The sequence below is a fragment of the Macadamia integrifolia genome, chromosome 1, assembly GCF_013358625.1.
Source record: "Macadamia integrifolia cultivar HAES 741 chromosome 1, SCU_Mint_v3, whole genome shotgun sequence".
NCBI lineage: Eukaryota > Viridiplantae > Streptophyta > Magnoliopsida > Proteales > Proteaceae > Macadamia > Macadamia integrifolia.
In genome coordinates this window covers 35,555,398-35,576,496 of record NC_056557.1, presented here as the reverse complement: position 1 = coordinate 35,576,496, position 21,099 = coordinate 35,555,398, and the positions used below count along the sequence as shown (strand labels likewise).

Sequence of the window (21,099 nt, the reverse complement as noted above, 5' to 3'; positions counted from 1 at the left end):
CATATATCTATAAATGCAGCAAAAAAAATTAACATGACCATACCTATTCTTTTCCTCTTTTTCCAATCAAGCAGAAAAATAATGTCGAAGCTCTCTGATTCATCAACTGAAGCGTCAGAAAACCTAAAACACCAAAATTTCTATTCCCTTTAAACTGAAACTAAAATTATACAATCAATGCATCTATCAGCATATTCAAATTCAATCATTTATTATTAGAGAGAGGAAAGGATGCGATGGTTTGGAGGAGAGAAAAAATAGAGTAGTAATTATTGTGGGTTATTATGTGCCTACTCTTTTTTTTATCCTTTTTAATACTTAATAATTATAATTAATGATTATTCCCCCTCTTTCTCCTCCACGTTTATAGAGAGAGAGAGAGAGAGAGAGAGAGAGAGAGAGAGAGAGAGAGTAGAGAGAGAGAGAGAGAGAGAGAGAGAGAGAGAGAGAGAGAGAATTATAGAGAGTTTATTATTATTATTACTTCTTTTTTTTCATCTTCCATTTTGAAGGGTAAGATAATGAGTAAGATTTTTTTTAAAATAATTATAGAGATTTAAATATGGAGAGAGACAGAGAGAGATTTAAGGAGGAGTAATAGCAAGAATTACTTTTCCCTTTCTCCTCCACGTTTAGAAAGAGAGAGAGAGAGAGGTTACTACCATGGAAGGATACATTTTTTAAGAGATGGAAAGAGAGATTTTCGGAGCTTTTTTTTTTTTTTTTCTTTTTCGTATACCCCCCCCCCCTATATGCTCCATGTTTTTTTTCATTCTATCAAAGAGGATGAGTGAGTTTTAAAATAATTATAGAGATTTAAATATGGAGAGAGAGAGAGAGAGAGAGAGAGAGAGAGAGATGTTACTACCATGGGAGGATAGATTTTTTCAGGGAAAGAAGGAGAGATTTTAGAAACTGTTTTTTTTATTTCCCCCCCCCCCCCTTTTTGTGCTCCACGTTTTTTCATCATATCAAAGAGGGTGAGTGAGTTTTAAAATATTTATAGAGATTTAAATATGGAGAGAGAGAGAGAGAGAGTAATAGCAAGAATTACTTCTCCCTTTCTCCTCCACGTTTAGAGAGAGAGAGAGATAATTTTTTTTGTAAATCTTCCCCCCTTTGTGCTCCACGTTTTTTTCATCCTATCAAAGAGGATGAGTGAATTTTAAAATAATTAGAGAGAGAGAGAGATTTAAGGAGTAATAGCAAGAATTATTTCCCCATTTCTCCACCATGTTTAAAGAGAGAGATAATTATTATTTTTTTTATCTTCCATTTTGAGGGTTTTTTGGTCATTTGGATTTTCTTTTTGTAGATGTCAATGGTTTTTTTGTCTTTTTGAAAAAATGAGGTTTTAGGATCTTTTTTTTTTTTTTTTTTTGTATATCCCCCCCTCCCTTTGTGCTCAACGGTATTTTTCATCTTATCAAAGAGGATGAGTGAGGGAGGAGTAATAGCAATAATTATTTCTCCCTTTCTCCTCCACGTTTAGAGAGAGAGAGAGAGAGATAATTTTTTTTTGTATATCTCCCTCCCCCCTTTGTGCTCCACTTTTTTTATCCTATCAAAGAGGATGAGTGAGTTTTTTTCTAATAATTATAGAGATTTAAATATGGAGAGAGAGAGAGAGACTAATAGCAAGAATTACTTCCCCTTTTCTCCTCCATGTTTAAAGAGAGTGATAATTATTATTTTTTTCATCTTCCATTTTGAGGGTTTTTTGGTCATTTGAAAATTTTATTTGGTAGATGTCAATGATTTTTTTGTCTTTTTGAAAAAGTATACCAAAGACAGAGAGTACGTACTTTTTAATAGTAGTATGATATATATTAGGTAAATTGGATGGTTACAATGATAGAATTGCTTGTGTTTAATGCATGCATTGATGTTTTTAAGTTACATAAATGCATGGATGTTTTTGTGTTACATAAATGCATTGATGGTTCTCTCCCTATAAGGTTTTAGCTTCTTTGTTAATGTTTTTAAGTTACATAAATCTCTCTCTATATGTTTCTAGCTTCTTTGTTGATGTTTTAAAGTTACATAAATATATGGATGGCTCTCTCTCTCTCTGTACTTGAGTTTCAGGCAATATACTCTAGATATCTACAAAAAGAGGGTCTAATATTCACCAAGGCCTTTAATACATTTTTAATATGTCTAAGCATGACATCAGGCATATTAATTTGAAGGGTTCAGGGTGCACTGGAAAATAAGGATCAAGAAATTGATATTAGCAGCATATAGAGAATGACAAAATGGAATGTTTCAACATGCACTAATTAGGGTAAAAGGGGGGAAAATAAAGTAGTAATAAGGAACAAGAAAATCAGCTCAACAAGGCTTCTGATATGAGTAAACTTATTTAAAAAAAAAAAAAAAGAAGAAAAGACAACAACATTTGACTCAATTTTTTTACTTTGATTTGAAATAGGTAGCTGTTGGCACCACTGTTTTTAGAAAATTTATTTTAGAACTATTTATGCACATGTGTGTCTTCTTATTGACTCTCATAGTGACTACTGATGTAATGGTGCATTCTTTTTCATATATTCTATTTAACATTTATTTATTTAAATCCTATGGAAAGTATAGTGCTCATGTACATCCTTAGCCATATGAATCAAACGATTGAAGATTTGAAGGAAAGACACATTTTTTCATGAAAGATTTATTAAAAATAAACCAAATCAGTAGTAGTAAATCCAGCAACAAACATGTGGGTTGGGCAACCCGTTGCTCAGACTGGGCTGGGCATCTTGACCTCTTCATTAAAAGATCTTAATATAAGATATATAAACATAAGAGACCTTGCTGGAGGATATGTTTTCTGAGTTTCCAATGTGATAATTTGAAATTCATCTATAGCATAGGAAAATCATTGACTTGGGCAAAACCTGTCTTTTTCCAGCTGACCTTAACTGGTAAATGCCTTCCTAATTTTTTTTGGAAAATAACAAAGGAATAAGTAGACTCCATAGTAGACCATTCATCTTTGTTGAACTTCAATGTGTGAAGTGTGCACACACTTTAGTCAATTATTTTTGGGCAAAGTTTTTCTGAGCCTTATGATGAATTCACTATGTGGATTCGACGGAGAAGAGACCTTGCGTGCCTTTCTACCCTCTCTCGAGTGGCCTGAATTCATGAATTCAAGAAAACTCAATCCATGACCATGTTTCAAAGTTGTCCTTTCTGAAAGAAAAAAAAAATAGATAAGCTAAGTAAAACCCACAATGTTAAGCACTTGAGTAGAATTCATCATCAAAACTAACTATTAAGGAGATGATGCCTAAGTACTTATAAATATTCACATTGGGCTACCCACAATGAAGGTATTATGGGATACTATAAAATATGTGTAAAAAATCACCTTTCTATTTTCTTAGTATTTGATGGAAAAGAATTATCAATTGTCAAATTGTTTGAAAATATGGGATTGTTTATTAATAGAGATGATTGAATATTTGAAGAAAAATACCCTACACATAATGGACTATACAATTAAAATGGTCAATATATTTTTAAGCATCTTTTCATATGTCATGCCTCTTTTGGGCATGTTGTGCGTTTATAGGCGCATATGACAGCAGTTGTGGGGGCATTGACTACACATGGCAGGCAATCATGCATGCCCAATAGCATAAAATGGCAGGCCACAGTGTGTGATAGAGGGCCTGATCATTGGGATAAATGCACTATTTTCTTGTTTTCACATAAGAAAAAAAATCATGGTAATACAATAATTGATTTATGTCTCTTTCTCTTCATATTCAAAAAAAAAAAAAAAAAATCAATCTATTTCCTAACAATCAAATATAGCTAGAGGCCCGTTTGAATTTGTTTCCAGAAACACTTTTTCTGTTTTTCTGTGCCCAGAAACTGAAAAACACCCCAAAAACCGTTTGATTTTTCTGTTTCGGTTCACTTGTTTTTTGAAATAGAAATATAAATTTATGTCTATTTCTGTGTCTGGAAACAGGAATGGAGAACACAACTTAGATTTGTTTTTCTGTTTCTAGAAACAAAGCGACAAAAATTGTGAAAAACCTGATATTTCACTCGACCTACCCAAATCCCAACCCATTGTTGAAACTTCTCACTATCCAAATACGGCAATTCCAACCTGATTGGGCGAAGCTCACAGTTTCTGATTGTCTTCATCCTTTTGAAGCTCATATCCATGAAGCATACTTGTTACTCCAACATGATGCCTTTACTCGTGAGTTGCATTCTTATAACGATATACTTTCATTCATGTCTTGAACTCGACTACATTATTGAAAACGTTTCAGGAAACAAAAAAATCAAATACCTTTTGGCAATTCCAAAAATTGTATCTTAACACAGAAATGACAAAAAATCGTTTCAATTATTTCCAGACACAAAAACTGGAAAAACAAAATCAAATAGGCCCTTCCAATTCTAATGTCCTTGGACTAGTTCCATCTATAACCAATTAGATCGATAGATTCCTGATTCCGTGTTTTGATGATATGCTGACGCTTCTCTCAACATCCACATCCTTTGCAACCAACGGTGAATGTCGAATGACTGAGAGCATCTGGGCACCCGCCCCAAGGGATTCCCCACTGTCCGATACTCACTGCACTGGTGCAGCCGCGCACGATTTTCACTACACATCTCTCTCTCCCCACCGTCGCCGAGGCTCACCGGAATCGGCATCTCTGCTACGAAGCAACCACGGCAAACCCATCGACGACACCAAACTCATCATATTTCTAGTACAAACCGACACCTATGGCAACCTTGTTAGCAACTGGGCATCAGTCGACACCTGCACCTCCTTATGGCAAGGCGTCCTGCTGACGCAGCGGCAGTTTCGTCTCCCTCTCCTTCCCATCCTCGGAACCTGTAAGCCCCCATCGACTCTCTCTCTTCTTTGGACCATCTCTGCCTCCTCCGGAAAAAAATCGTCTACAATTCCGATCTCATACAATTCCGTGCAATACCACCTTCAGGGGGTGACACATGTATTGATACCAATGCAATGGTCCAGATCTGATTTAAATGCCTCTTCATTGATTTAATGTTTTATTAGTTGTACCAGATCTGGACCATTGTATTGATATCAATACACGTGTCACCGCCTGAATGTGGTATTGCACGGAATTGTACGAGATCAGAATTGCAGAGGATTTCAACCCGCCTCCTCCACTTCCACGGTAACCGCCTCAACGGCTTCATCCTCCCCGTCACCAACTCCTCCAAATTCAACCCCCTCTACCTCTCCGATAATGACTTCTCCGGCGAAATCTCTACCCACATTGGCTCCCTCAAGCGTCTCCTCAAAGTCTAAAGCACACAAAAAACAGGTTATTGGGAATGGTGAGGTAATATGATTTTCTGTTACCAAATTCTTCAATGTTAATCCCCATTGTCCATGGTAGGGAGCCGAGACTCAATCCACCCCCGACTGAGTCATTAGGCGGCGATAACCTACCCTTCATCCGCCATTTTCCATTACCAACAGCGCTCACACATGATCTAGGGCATTAGAGTAATAGCGATACTGCGTTTGACCAAGAACACTTTGGACTTAACGTCTCTTAGTCGTTTCAACATTTCTTAGAATAATGCAGTTGACAAAACATCTCAATTAAACATTATGTTTACATCTTACTCCGTTCGACAACTTTGAATCAAAAGTTTGAAAAAAAAAAAAATTGGTTGACCGTTTTGCCTAAGAGGTATCGTCATTCAAGGCCTTTTTAAGGCATTTGGTTTCAGAGTTCCTAATCGAGCAATGGCCATGGATAGCCTGGACGCAGCAGAGACCTTTGCTTTGGCTTTGGAGCTTTTTTTGAAAGCAGCTTCATTGATACCCATTTCCACTTATGTCTATGGGTGCATTTTTCTGGTGTTTATTTTCCTCTATAAATTTTTAGAATTTCATCTGATTACTGATCTTCTGAAAGGATTTAGAGGAGATCCTGTGTCTTTGACGTTCAATTCCAGCTCGGTGATATATGAGGCTGTAGCTTCAAAGTGCAAAATTCTTCGTGGAAGGTCCTTTTTGTTTTTATTAATTAATTCTTTTTCTAATAAATTTTAACTAATTAGTCAATGGATTTTGGGTTTGGGTTTTTAGTTTGTAAGTAATTAGTTTTGGATTAGTTTTTTTCCCCTGTTTAACTGTTTAAAAGTTTCAATTGTGCAGGTATTTAGCTACTCCATGGCTTTCAAGTCCTCACTTGCAAACTCTGTTTCTACACATCCATGGCAGGCCCCCTGTTTTCAGCTACAGAAGGTAAAAATTTGAATTGCATATTGAATCTTTATTTTTGTGCTAAAAAATGCTGGCTTCATAGTGGCAGTAATTGGTTTTGCAATTCCTTCTTCCCTTACTTTTTTTTACCAAAAGTTTCTTCTTTCTTGTGGGTTTAGTTTTTCAAACCCTAAGGGGGTAGCACCATAGCGGAGTTGGCAAGGGACCTTTGTCTCAGGAAGTGTGTGGTTCTGAGTCTTGGGGCCACTCACACAGGGGTGTTTAGTGCTCTTCACTGCTTTCAGTGTTTAGTGCTCTTCACTGCTTTCAGTGAAAGTTGAGTGGTTCTCATTCAACCCTGATATGACCTGGTCCATGCAGTTTTGGGGTCAGCATAGGTCTACAGGACTAGTCAGGCTGAAGGTCTGGATACCCGTCGTTGGCTAAAAAAAAAATAGTGGGACTAGTTTCAGAAATGCTGGTGTAACTTTGGCTGGTGGATGCTTTTTGAGTTTCCAATGTGTTTTGTTTGATGGTTTGCTTAAGTCGTTTCTTCTGCTTGGAATTAATATGACTTCCTTGTCATCTCTGGGAGCATCTTGCGTTTTTTTTTTTTTTTTTTTGTTAACCAAGGTGTCCAGACCAGCTTACGCTCACCTCGGCTAATCCTCACCATCTTGCTTACAATTACAGTTTTTGTGGACCCTAATCATGACTATAATGTTCCAAAAGAAATAAAGGATTTAATCAAAAGAGAAGAAGAAAGGCCTACTCAAAAGTTAGAAGAGTAATCTAGGAGAGGAAATCATTGACTAGTGCAAAACCTGTCTTTTTCCTTTTTTCTTTGGTAAAAACCTGTCCTTTTCCAGCTGACCCTAACTGCTACTCATCTTTCCTTTGGGAAATAATAAATAAATAAACAGACTACTTAGTTGACCATTCAGCATTGTATAGTATTTTAATCGTTCGGTACCTCAGATGTAAAGGCTTGCCTCTTGAACTATGTTGGAATAGGCATTCAATAAGTGGTAAAATATTCATTTCTAGAATGGAATAGACATGGCGATAAACAATGATGCATTGCTTTTGTTACAAAACCGATAAACAAAGGAATAAAACCAAAGAAAATAAAGTTCCTGTTCATGTGAACAGTACCTGTGAACACTGTTCATGACACTTCATGACACTGTTCATGTGAACAGTGCAATGAGACCTAAAACCCTAGAAGCTCAACAGCTTTCAAGTGTTCTTTGTGCTCAAGAAAAGGGCATTCATTAGTTGCATCTCAGCATAGATAGATTTTGAACATCATGGATTAATATCCGTGACACTTGAACTGAAAAACCTTTTGACAGTTATAGCACCTAGTTTATTGGAAATTTCTTCATTTTCAGTTAGAATGATTATATATTATGTCTTTCAAAAAATGTATCAGCTAAGAATTAGCTGGCATCCTAGTCAAATTTTTGGTGGCCTATGTTTTTCTATATATATGTTAGTTTGTTATATGGCTTCTAGTCAGCAGAGCTTCTTGCTTAGTGCATAGTATGTGTGCATAAGATTTACAATCCATGTTTCCTATTTAACAAATAATATTGATTCTCAGGCAGAAGTTCCTTGCAGCTGATGGTGAAACTATTGCTTTGGATTGGCTCCTGAATTGTGATGGTATGCCATGGAAATTTTCTTTTATTTTTAAAATTTAGTGGATCATTGGTTGTTGAAAGTCCAATGGAATTGGTATTGCATGCCATTTGTTTTCCCCAAGTATAAAAACAAAATTTCGTTCTTCTGCAAAATCTGGTCATTCTTCAGTCCATATTTGGTTTTGATTTTTATGACATGCTAAACCTTGTTGGTGATTTAAAACCAATGTGTGGATCATGATGTTCTTTGTCAAACTACTCCAAGTGTTCTATCATTATTTTCGGGGTATCCCTTCCATTCTAATTACCATGGGTGATTGCTGTTCCATGCCATAATTTTCTAGAATTTCATTTATTCTCTATGATTTTTGTTCGTATTTTAGTCCCCTCTTAAAAAATGGGAAAAATTCACATGGGATATATTCTTAAATATCTAGGTTTTAGTCTCCAATATATGTGGTGCCTTCTCAAGTGAATTGTTTTCGGAATGCAAGCTCCTGTTACTTTATTAATTCCAATTACGAGGTATCAGTTGCTATAGTAGCATGATTATAAGCACCTCACCCAGGGGGAGTTAGTAACCTTGCCACCTTGGACTTAAAACACTGTTGATTTCTTTTAATTAACTTATTTGCTCCTTCCAAAAGCCAAAATGTTCGTAATTGATAGTTTTCATTGAACAAATAACTAAAAATCTTGCATGACATTGTTAAATTTGATAAGGTCAATACATCTGATTATTCATACATTCAGGCCCCCAGAAGAAGGGAGGGGGGGAAGGTAGCCTTAGACACATGCTCTCCTGTTCGATACGATATGTCTCTTTAAACAACATTGAACCAATTTTCATCAATTACCCATTTTTGTAATTGTCATATATTACATTCCACATGTAATTTTCTAACAAAATGCAGCAAAAAAAATTCATACTTTTTTCCAGAAAATATAAGAAAAGATATAAAAATTGTGGCAATCAAATTCTGTAATGTATCTCAAATCTAAATTTCAAACAACATTGAACCAATTTTCATTAATTATTCATATTTTCTAATTTTTTCATATTTTTTTTTCAGAAAATATAAAAATTTTAAATACATAAAGATAGAAAAAAAAAAATGCTTGAATCAAAGTCCATAGTGTATTTCATATGTTACATGTGATTCTCATACCACATTGGACCCATTTGCATCAATTAATCATAATTTTTTGCATTTTTTTATAAATTTGTTTTCTCGAAAATATATGTGTGTGTGTGTGTGTGTGTGTGTGTGTGTGTGAGTGTGTGTGAGTGTGTGTTAAAAAATATATAAAATTACTGAAATTATTCTGGTCATAGATCTCATCTCAATGACCTCATATGTGTTTTTTTCTGATGCACCAGTCTTCATTATTTGCAAGAAAATCAAAATTTTTTTTCCCATTCTTTTAGATTTCTGTTTTTGGAGAAAAATCATATACAGTTGCTCAGATTCATGCTGTGAATCATGTTTGATGCTATGATTCACTATGTTTTTTCTTAGTCTAGTGATTAATTGCAAAACACGGACTTAAAAACAAGGATTTAGCAAAAAGAAAAAAAAAAAATTTGAGTTTTTAGAACTTACCTCTAGTTCTACCATACAACACTTTTCAATCTGAGCTTACAACTTGTTTGATGATCGATTCATGCAACAAATGCAAGGGTTAGGGTCATTTTTTTCAAGGGAATGTTTTCCCTAACTTAAAACGAAACATAAATTAAGGTTTTAGGGTCACTCTCGATTTGGTGTTTCATTGGATGGTTAGCAAAATTTAGATGATTAATTTGTCAGTAAATTCAGTGACTGGTTTATGATCATCTGTGACTTTTATAAGCATATTATAGTTCTTGAGGGTCAAGGACTCAGCGCTCTTTGAAAAATCAAATGAACATATACTGAAACAACTGGACCAACAATGAGGAAAAGTTCCATGCTGTTCTGGACCACTGATGGTAGTACTATGAAGGGTCTAGAACCAGTTTAAAACCAACTGTAATTCTATTTTCATGATGCCAAAAGAATCCTTTCTGCTAAATAGAACTATTGAATGCATTATAATAGCTCACTAATTGATTTTAGTTTGTATGCTTTCCCTTGTGCTTTCAGCCTTCTTCTTTCTGCAGTAGACATCTAGGATTAATCTTTCTCAAGCCTTAAAGTTGGTCAGCTTACTAATGGCTCTTAGTTTCTTAGACTTTCTAAGACTACTCCATAGACCTTATTTTATTTTCAAGCAGCAGTTTATGATGAATGTTTTACTTGGATAAGCACCAACTTGTATGTGTGTCATGATCTTACTTTGGAGAAGTGAAATGATATTTTTATCTTTATTCCTTTTTGACACAGATTCTATCAACTCTTATCTTGTTATTTGATAGTTGCATGTGATCTTTGATTTAGAACTTTGGAGGATTTCATAGCTCTGCTATTGTGAATTCATTAGGTTATATATGCTTCTCTAATTTTATGTCTTCATACTCTTCAGTTTCAAAAGAAGGTGTCTGTGAGAATAATCCCATCTCTAAAGATGATTCAACTCCTATTGTGTTAGTAATTCCCGGGTTATCAAGTGATTCTTCATGTGCTGTAAGTCTTCTATTTTACATCATCAGCCCTTTCCATGATTTTGTCACCAAGTGGGTTCAGTGCTTCTAGGATTTACGACATTTCATGGTTACTGATTTTCCTAGTAAGCAGATCAAGAAACTGCTTCACCTAACCATATCAAGTGATCATTTGACTTGGCTGTTGGAATAAGATGTTTAGGGTATTTTGAGAATACTAAATTTCTGTCTTTTATGGAAAATAAGATATCAGGGAAAAAGGCAGTGGTGAACTGACCAATCATCCCTCTCTTTCACAATCATGTTCTTCCTCTTCTTCTCAACCCTTTCACTTTTAAAAGTTATGTTGATAGTTCCTAATTCAGAAAGTAGGCAGGCTGCAGGTTTATTTAAACTTTGGGGTAGCTGGTAGGGAAATTCTTTGAGACCAGGCAGTCCCTGTCTTTTTTTTATTTTTTTACTGCTTCAGATCAATGCTCATTGTACCCTTGCTATTTCCTAATATTTTACTAGTTATGTGTACATTGGGACTATTTATTCTTCTTATAAAAAAAAAGACTATTTATTCTTCTTATAAAAAAAAAGACTATTTATTCCAGTTGCTCACTTACTGTTTCGACATTATGATTTTTATTGCAGTATATAAAGCATCTTGTCTTCAAGATGGCAAAACGTGGCTGGAATGTTGTTGTTAGTAACCATCGTGGACTGGGTGGAATTTCACTTACTGTAAGTTTCGTGCTAGAAGTTAGCCTCTACTATCGTATGTTGTTGAGTGTTTTCTTATTATAAGCTTCTTCAGAAACAGTACTCAGTTAGGTAGGATTTTATTGCCCAAGCACTTATTTGTCGAGGAGAAATTGATCCAATTTGAAGTTGATTTTTATACTGGTCGACCATAGAAGAAACAGACATGTAAATGAAAAACATCACAGAATCTTCATTATGGCTTCACCTTTTTTAATCTTAAGCTCATTGCATCCAAGAATGCTTTCCGTGTCCGTCAGAAAGCTCATATTGGTTTGTCAACCAGACCATATTTTGCATCTGCTGTTTACAAAAATTACGCAGATTATATTTTTGGGTTTATTGTTGCAGTGATGCACTGGTACAAAAATTTCAATGAATTTGGATTATGGTTTCTTGTTCAGTTACTGTTGTTACTGTTAATGATCAACAAGGTGTCTTGCATTTTGCAGATTTGAGTTATGTTAGTCATCCCGTTTCATTTCTATTGTTGATATGAAATCTCTGTATATTTTTGGGCAGTCTGATTGCATCTATAATGCGGGGTGGACAGAGGATGCACGCAGTGTCATTGACTATCTTCATCAAGAATATCCACAAGCCCCTGTATTTGTTGTTGGAACGAGTATTGGTGCCAATATTTTGGTATGTAAATTCTGTTGATAATTTGGTGTGGATTCAATTGAGCTGAAGTCTTAGATATAAATTGACAATGATTTCAAGCATTACTTAGATTGTGAAATGTTTGAGGTACTACTCCAGTAGCCGGCTACCATCTTTTTAGATTTATTTCCCTCTTTATACAAAGAGGCAGTTCTTTAATTATAGTTTTATTTTGTTACGTCACTATGTCATGTTACCTTTCCTCCTTCTGAATTGCATTACTTGTTGGCTTGCTGGAATCTTTCTTGTCTACATGTGAGCAGCATCAAAATTAAATCACTTCATGTTTCATTCTTTTATATGGCTATATAGTGCATCTTGCACAAAACCTTGAGACATTTCCAGCCTTGGTTTCTTCAAACCAATCAAGCCTTTGTTTCCAGCCTTGTGGTTTCTTCAAACCAATCAGTCTTGTCTGCTACGATCATGCTTGAGGAGTATTTGTCTTCAATCAACCACTCTTTGATAAGATTTGAGCAGTTTTCTGCTATGGTGGATCGATTCCAAGAATCCTTATGGGAACTGAATTTTTAGTGGACATCCTCCCATGGTTGGAATCTGTCCAAATTTTGTAGAATTGCTTCACTATCTCTTCTGGTGATTTATCTTAGTTTCAGGATCATCGGACCTCTTTTTCTGCAGTTCTTTATAATCTTTGTTCAAAAAGGATTTTTCAAGAAATCGACTTCTACTTGTTAGATCCCTTTGAAAAATTTCCGGTGTTCTCTCCTCATGCCATAGGGTTTTGGCCCAAATTTCAGGGCAATCATGCAATTTCTGCCCCATGTGTAATGGCCTTCTCTTTCTGTGATTTGGGTTTTACTTGGTTTCTGCAATTTGGTCTTCTCTTGCCCTGTAGCTTCTGGTTATGATTTGCATTTGGCTTTGAGAAGTGTCTCAATATTACTACTAATTTTTGTTGGCTATTGTTACTATTTGCTGTCCACCTTGTGAGCGCAACCTTATCTGTTATCTTTCCTTGGTGTTTATATCCCTTTCCTGCTTTGCTATAATAGGTGACTCTAAACCCTTTGGGGACTCGGTTAATGTCCAAATTCTTGCTATCAAACTGAATGATGCATCTAACTATTTATTGATTCTAAAATTTATGACCAATAGATGCGTGGAATGATTCTCCATTAATCTGGTTGTGGAATATAAAAAATACACTATTATGGCCTTTTTTGTGCTTCCCGACCCTGCTAAAGTGGATCGACTGCCTCAGGAGTTACTTGATATTTGCTAACATTTGGCAAGTAGTAATTTCTCTGACTGGTCTCTCTCTCATAACCTCTAATCACATACTTTCTAGTCATCCCCTCTATGTCTAATACCCATCCAAATGGCTCTTAATTTCTGTCATTATATTGAAGTGGTATTCTTATTTTACTATTATTTTTAGCGTAAAATAGATAATTGCTACATGCTCCTACAACCCGATTTCCAGACAGTCATTGTTCACACTGTCTTTCTCCCAACTTAGTAAATCAACTATATCTCAAGAGATTCCAAGGAGGTTTCTAATACTTTTATTAGGAGGGGAAGTCCTTGGGAAGTTTTTGGTCATTGAGATTGTTCTAATTTTAGTTACTATCTTCTTGTTTCTGTGTTGATGAATTGGTGGATATCCCCATCTGAATTGTGAGTAGAAAGTTGGCATCAGAACTTGCTTCCTTGAGTGATGGACTGAGTATTTTATTTTCTCAAAAGCCATCCTAATTTTACTACTCATTATTTCCAAGTTTATATTATACCTTTCAAATTTAACTGTTTGTAATTTTCAATAAAAAAATAATGCATTTATTTATAATATGTCACTGTTAGCTTTTCTATGGAAACTATCACATGTATAGCCCATCTCTTCTCTTATATCTATTCAGCATCCACTTCTCTTCTAGATTCTAATCCTGACAATGTACTTTGAAATTGGAATATGATTACTCTTTCAGGTAAAATATCTTGGAGAAGATGGGGGTAATACTTCCATTGCTGGGGCCGTGGCCATTTGCTCTCCTTGGGACCTCTTGGTTAGTGTTGCACCGTGCATGTAGTGTAGTGTTAGCTGACAAAGTCTTCACCCTTTTTGTCTTGAAAAATGGATTTCACTTTTGAAGAGAGAGAAAGAGTCTTGCCAATGTCATTTGGGGGGGGGGGGGACCTTATAATTGAATGTGAGTGGATTAGTATGCCATAAAAAAAGTATAAGGTCAGAAAAGAATTTATTAATCACTGTATATTTAGTTCTCTAGAAATTTTGATAAGAGCTGAGGCATCAATTCAACTCAGTAAGCCTTATCCCAGCTTGTTAAGAGACAACAAATAAAGATAAAAATAAGAAAAATATGCTCCCAAGATCTTTCCGAGGATTGCCAACTGGAAAAATGTCTAGTGAAGGCGTGGAGAACCTGATATTAACTCCAGGATTTCCGGGATGAAATTGAGAATGAGCTTGACAGGACATCCGACATCCATAGTGTCATAAAATCCGATTAATTGTCTTTGTTCTCAATACCATTGAAGTCTTCTCTGTGTTGGGTACAATGGGAATCCTACAAAATAATGCCAGTTTACAAATTCAACAATTCTGTCTCAGATACACTTCTGAGCAATTCGCCTTCACTAACTCTGTGCTATAGTCCCTAGAGAAAATAATTTTAGGTTTCCTTATATACATCACCTTCACAAAATCATATATACCATAATTCCATATTGAGAGGCTGCTGTTGGGACTTAAGATAAGGCTGAGTTCCGAATTCTGAGTTGTTGTTGTATGAAAGCCAGTTTTTAAATAGTTGTGTTTTCTCCCTGACTTTTCAGACTTCATGATTTTTCCATTCCATGTTTTGCTAACAGATACTGTTCTAGACTCTGAACACAGAGAAAAAGAAAATTTCACAACTGGTTCATGATTGAAATATTTATTTGTTTTCATGAAATGCATAAAAAAATCCGAACGCTATGACCTTATATAAGTCTCTAGTAATTAGTTTCAAAGCTACAATGTGTTTAGCTGTTTATATGACATTAAAGGATTTTCAGACCTTTTAATTTCTTTTCTCCAACTTTCATTTTACCTCTTTGTTTTTGCACGGATCCATGTAGCAGACCCCGTTAAGTTGGGATAAGGCTGAGTTTGTTGTTGTTGTTGAAGGATTTTCAGACCTGCTGATTGCACATTTGATATGGGTTGCTGTTGTATGTTGAAATGCATCGCAGGTTTGTGACAGGTTCATTTACCGCAGGCTTGTGCAAAGATTATATGACAGAGCTCTTACCATTGGACTACAAGGTTACGCCCAATTGTATGTCCATTTGGCCTTCTTACTTGAGTCTTCTGACATTAAATCTCTTATCCAGTGGAAGGGTGTTAATTCAATTCAAGTTGATAGTTGTAGTGACTGTTCAATCTTCTGTCATCAATGAGTTTGTAATTTAATTTAAAACTGTTTATGGTCCAGCTTTGGGTGCACAATTTGTATAACAATATCTAAGCATTTTCTTGCAGACATCAGCCAGTCTATTCTCGGCTTGGCAACTGGGAGGGCATAAAAAAGGTTGCTTCTTCTTCTTATGGTTTTTGGAAATCAGCTGATCTTTTAGTGATATCTAATGAGTGCATGAACAAACAGGAAATTTACTTGTGCAGGTGCTAAATAATGTTTAATCTGTTCAATTTATATCATGAGCGAGTGGGTATATGAACTAGTTCAGCCCTTGATGCATATTTGAAGGGGAAAAAAGGAACTTAATTCATTTTATGGCTAATGAAAATAAAAAATTATGCTCTTCTATGCCAAAGAAAAATAGCATTCTCGGGTTTACACCTGAGTTATCAGTATGGAAAGGAATTATGTATTTACTATGTACCAAAATTTATGTAATATATTAAATATTTATCTGAGTCATGATTTATTTTCTGTTATGCTGCGAGATACTTCAAGTCCATAGTAAGGTCTATTCAGTCTCTCATGGACAATATATGAGTTCTTATCATTCTGTTTCATTTCTTCATTGCACAGAACATCCAAGTTGCATTATAACCAGGGAACAAGATTACGTGGGGCAGGACTTAGAGATTTATGCTTGAATCTATCAGTCAGATCCTCCAGCTCTTGGGACGCTCAAATTTTTTTCCTTCTTGCTTTCTCTATAGGAGTTTCAAAAATTCACATAGTTGTCACTTGTCAAGGCATCACCTAGGCACCTCCTAGGCGACAAGGTTTCCAGACAGACATGTCCAAGGCGACGTCTAGGCGCCCAGACAAGTTTTAGTTTAAAAAAATGCGGGGAAAGGGGTAGAAAAGAGGAAGTAGAATAAGAAGAAATGATAGAGAGGAAATAGAAGAAAAGAACATGGAAACATATCTAGAATGGGACATGTTTTAATGAAATATGGTGCTCTCATTAGGCACCTTGATCTTGCCTAGGTGACAGTTTGCAACTGTCACGGATCGCCTTGGTGCCATCACAACCATGACTTTTTGGTAAAATAAACAACTAATTGAACCTTTATGTGGATTACTGAATGTTAATAGTCAAGATTCCTTAGAATTTATACTAATAGTTTACCTTTTTGTCGGGATATTTAGTATATTTCTAGGTAAATAAAGTTAGGAGTTTTGTTTTTCTTCGAAGAAATTCCTGTTCTTTAATAATTGTCCTATCCCAGCAAGGGTTCCCTGTTTCATCTAGAAGTTGATCCTTTCTTCTAGGATGAGAAGAACAGATTGCCAAGATAGGCATGACATACTGTTTTGTGTTTAACAGGTAGGAAACCAGATTTTCTGTATGGTTTGGAGATGAAAAGACATGTTAACTTACAGAAATAGCCCAATAATTGTCAAATTTTGGGTGAAGATTGGGAATGGGATGATGGTTGTCAGTGTTTGTGCTGCATGCCCTTTTACTCATACCAAAATGCGGTGGGGTGGGGGGGGGTAGCATGTCCTGAGATCATCATTTTCTTTAATATGATTTTCTATCTCTTATTTTTTCGAAGTTGTGGTGGGATCATGCAGTAACTATAGACCATCAAAGTTATTCAGTTTGTTGTTTGTCCTGTTGTAGGCGTACTTTATTTACTAAATTTTAATAGACTTTTTATTCATTTCATGTGGACTAAGTGTATAGTTTACTTTGTTTCTTTCTTTTCTTATTTGATAAATAATTCTCTTGGCAATCTGGTAGCAAATATTTTCTCTAGAAAAACATGAGACAAAAGCACTTTTAAGTTTATGATAGGGACTGGGAAAGCAGGCTGGGCTAGAAATGGAATATTGAAATTGAAAATTATTTAATGAAACTTGATTAATATCCATTTTCGTTCGAATTTATGATGGCATCCTGTTATGATTTCATCAGGCACGTACTGTTCGGGACTTTGACAACCATGGTACATGTCTTGTTGCAAAATTTGAGGTATCAAATACTTGTCCTGCTTGTCACACTGTTTTCCTATGTGTTACTGAAAAAAGGACCTTGTTTCCTCAGACGGTGGATACATATTATAGGCGTTGTAGCAGTGCTAGTTATGTGGGAAATGTTTCAGTGCCACTCCTTTGCATCAATGCCTTGGATGATCCACTTTGTACAAGGGAAGCTATTCCATGGGATGAATGCAGGTATAGCACTTCCTTAATCTTTTTGTTTAAATATTTCACATCCTGCATTTGACCTCGGTTCATGAGGATCTTATTTGAGTTTTCCTCTTTTGTAGGGCAAACAAAAATATTGTCCTTGCTACCACAGAACATGGAGGACACCTATCTTTTTTTGAGGGTTTAATTGGAGATACTCTTTGGTATTTTATAAACCCTTTGCCACTCCTTTCATTGCCAAGTAATATTTTATTGTTCCAACTGATCTGGTTATTCAAGGTTGAGGAAATCATAATTTGATAAATTAGTAGTGATATTTTGTATGAAAGTAAGCATATTCCAGTCTCTCCTTTTATATGATGTGCTTGCATTCACCTGAGTATGTAATACGTTCATGTATACAACTTCAACATCAGATTCTTGAAGGAGTTACCATTTAAGACATTCTCCTGTCAATAACTTCAATTTTGTATTAGATTACCATCTATAACTTTTTTTTTTTTTGGGTAGAACATCTACTACTTGTTTTTCTTGACATTTATGAATATGGTTTGTTTTCTCTTTTGCAGGTGGGTAAGGGCTACTGATGAATTCCTCAGTGTCCTACATGCTAGTCCATATATGCATAGACAAAACAAGGTGCAAAATATGTTCATTGCCCACTTAGCAGTTTTAGAATAAATGGTAACATATATAGTTAGGACACTAGAATTTTGAGCATTTGATGCTATTCATAGTTGTCAAGCCGTTGCCTTTGCATTGAGGCTCCTTTACCTTGATAGGCGCCTTGTTGGTGCTTTCTTAGTTTTTTATCCCTCTCCAATGCCTTGGGTCGCCTAGCACTTTAACAACTATGATGCTATTAGATGCGCAATCAAGAAACTTTGACGAGACTGTCAGTATGTGATCTCTTATCCTATCTACAGTCGACGATTTTTCAAGATGATTTTGACCACAAGCTCTTTGTGAAATTGCAGATACACTGCTCTTCTTTGCACCCTGTCTTAGAATCTTCAATTGATCAGGGCCCATACCTGAATATTAAGGAAGATGGTATGGTGGCTGCAGTGGGTGATGAGCAACAGACTATGATAGCAGAAGACTTATCTGATAAGCAGCAGATGATTCATGATAAGAATAACGAGGATATAGTACCTAATGGAGAGCAGTGTGAAGATGAAACAGAGTCGAAGACAGATTCAATGCATGGTACTACCGAACCCTTTAAACAAGATACAGCAAGCAACCTTGATATCATGTATCCTCATGATATAACTGCTCCTATGAGTCAATGCTTAAATCAACTTTCGCGACAGAATAGGAGATCAGTGTGGTTGTTTGCATACATTGTGGGTTCAGCTGTTTTCATTGTCTTCAAGAGGAAGCTACAAAAGTATCTTTCCAGCAGCATTGCTTAAAAGATAGAAACTGCTGTTGGTAATGTTCAGTGATCTATAACTTCTATGTAGTATTTTTTCCATGTAACTTATTGTGGACTTCTCAAAATGATAATACAAACGATAAAAACCTTCATCTCTTTTGTGTGGCATACCGTTGCTAATTGTATGTACCTGACAGACACGAACTGACCAATATATGAAATAAGAAAAAGAAAAAAAAAAAAAAAATCTATGGTGAGCATCACAAATGATGAGGCTTGTGGTTTTGATTTTGGTTTTAAAATTGTTTCCACTTTATTTGATTATTGTTTACATCTTTCACTAATGGTTTTAGGACCTCTCTCTCTCTCTCTCTCTCTCTCTCTCTCTCTCTCTCTCTCTCTCTCTCTCTCTCTCTCTCTCTCTCTCAAAGTCTGCCATCTTTGTTTTTTTAATAGGTAATATCAAATTTATTAGAAAAGAAAGAAAAAAAAATATACAATTACAACACCAGAGGCGAGCCCCATCACAACCGCAAAATTACAAAGGCTTCGTTTGGTTGCAATGGGAATTTAAAGGGAAGTGAAGTGAAATTTCCATATTTTAAAAAGTAATATTTATAATCATTTCCCCATATGATTGTATAAACTATTTAAATTTTTTTTAACCACATTTAGGCTCTCTTTGGTTTAATTCCTATTTGTATTTATTTGACTGGTTTCTACTTTTACAAGTGTTTGGTATAATTTATAACACTTATTTCTATTTATAATAAATTAAAATAAGTCACAAATCACAAATTACTCTCAAGCCATTTTTGTTTTGTGGCAACAAATCATTTATGTTGATTTTTTCTACCTTAAATGAGCATGAGTGCTAAAATACTCAAAATCAATGGTAAATAGGTAACTTTACTATGTTTTATATTTTTCTAATAAAAAACCCCAAATCCTATCATCTCTCTTCCTCGAAGCTCAAAGCTCAAAGCTCAAAGCTCGAAGCTCAAAGCTTAAGACAAAAACTGAAACTTATTTTCTTATCATATAATCTATTTTATAAATAGTAACCAAACAAATACTATTTGTGGTCCATAATTTATTATCACAAATAATTTTTAAAAAATAGTTAATAAATACAAATCGAAACCATATCAAAGAAAGCCTTAGTAATGATAAATTTCACATGTAATTTTTATTTTACATATTATAGCAAAGGGATTTGGATGCAAAGTATATTGAAACTTTATAACCAAATATGGAATGATTTGAAGTTAATGTTAAATCACATGGGTAATAATTACATATATTTCTTGTTTAAGTATGAAAATTTCACTTCCCTTCTTTTTAATTTCCCTTACAACCAAACATAACCAAAGGAAAAACAGGAAAAAAAGGGGCACCTCAGATGACCAAGCCCAAGAAGGAAACCCCAAGGGAGGACAAGAAACCAAAAACCACCATAGGACATTATCTAGATGACCTTATGGGCTGAGCTCCCCAATTCTCCACAAGGACTTGATTTTGAAGAGTTTTCAAACCCTTGGGAATGATAGCTCGACATGGACATACAAGGGATGTGTCAATACAAAAAGAGGTATTTAATTGAATTAGACTCTAAGATTTTACATGTGACTAATCTTGATCATGCATTCTCTATTCAACGGTCCAAATAGACATGTCATTTGTCCAAGTGGTAAATAGATGCTTTATTGTTTAAAAAAAATAACGAAACTTTATGATAATAGTGATTCCACATATTTTATTTTGTTTCACTTCATTTATTAGTTGAAGATACCAAATAAGTAGAGATGACCTTTTTTTCTTCTTGATAAACAAAGTTATAATGATATGGATTCCGAATCATAAGCTTTGGGAAGGCATGGATTGGAAATTGGCCAATTAGCCCTACACGTGAAGGACTTGGCCCTCCTGGTAATGGAATCAGCGAAATTATTTCCCTCCCTTCGAATAAAAGCAAAAGTATATGATTCTTAGCTTGTTTCCATAAAAGTAATACACTAGATGATAGGAATCATTGAAATTGGTGGGTCAATGGTTTCACTCTTGAGGATAGAGATCAAAACTTTGTTGCTAGATTCTACAATTAGATGGTCAAGCTATCGAAGTGCCATGGCTTCGCCTATCAAAATCAATGTGAAAAGAGACAGTTTAGAGATAATATGTAGTGGTTTGCCATTACATTCACGAATTCCCTAGTCCTACTATTGTTTTGCCAAATACTAAGGATGCATCAC

At 35.2% G+C, this 21,099-nt stretch overlaps 2 protein-coding genes across 5 annotated transcripts in view; one reads left to right on the top strand and one right to left on the bottom strand.

Moving 5' to 3' along the window:
• The window catches only part of LOC122073616 (L-type lectin-domain containing receptor kinase IV.2-like), a 15,350-nt gene extending 10,463 nt beyond the window's left edge, over positions 1-4,887 (bottom strand). The window contains exon 1 of the mRNA XM_042638220.1: positions 4,805-4,887. Coding sequence (XP_042494154.1) covers positions 4,805-4,887 — 83 coding nt within the window. The remainder of the gene's footprint in view (positions 1-4,804) is intronic.
• A 229-nt stretch (positions 4,888-5,116) lies between these two features.
• On the top strand, positions 5,117-19,003 carry LOC122087498 (phospholipase ABHD3-like). 4 transcript variants are annotated; one of them, XM_042656757.1, is made up of 15 exons: positions 5,117-5,349; positions 5,940-6,030; positions 6,182-6,271; positions 7,836-7,897; positions 10,381-10,481; positions 11,099-11,188; positions 11,729-11,851; positions 13,819-13,896; positions 15,086-15,171; positions 15,375-15,423; positions 17,231-17,287; positions 17,360-17,490; positions 17,586-17,669; positions 18,036-18,105; positions 18,444-19,003. In XM_042656757.1, the coding sequence occupies exons 1-15, from the start codon at positions 5,259-5,261 to the stop codon at positions 18,882-18,884; spliced, it is 1,644 nt and encodes a 547-aa protein (XP_042512691.1). In that variant the 5' UTR covers positions 5,117-5,258; the 3' UTR covers positions 18,885-19,003. The 4 variants fall into 4 exon arrangements, with proteins under 4 accessions (XP_042512691.1, XP_042512766.1, XP_042512832.1 ...); XM_042656832.1 differs by having other exon boundaries at positions 5,127-5,354; positions 5,947-6,030; XM_042656898.1 differs by lacking the exon at positions 5,940-6,030 and having other exon boundaries at positions 5,127-5,354.
• The last annotated feature ends 2,096 nt before the right edge of the window (positions 19,004-21,099 follow it).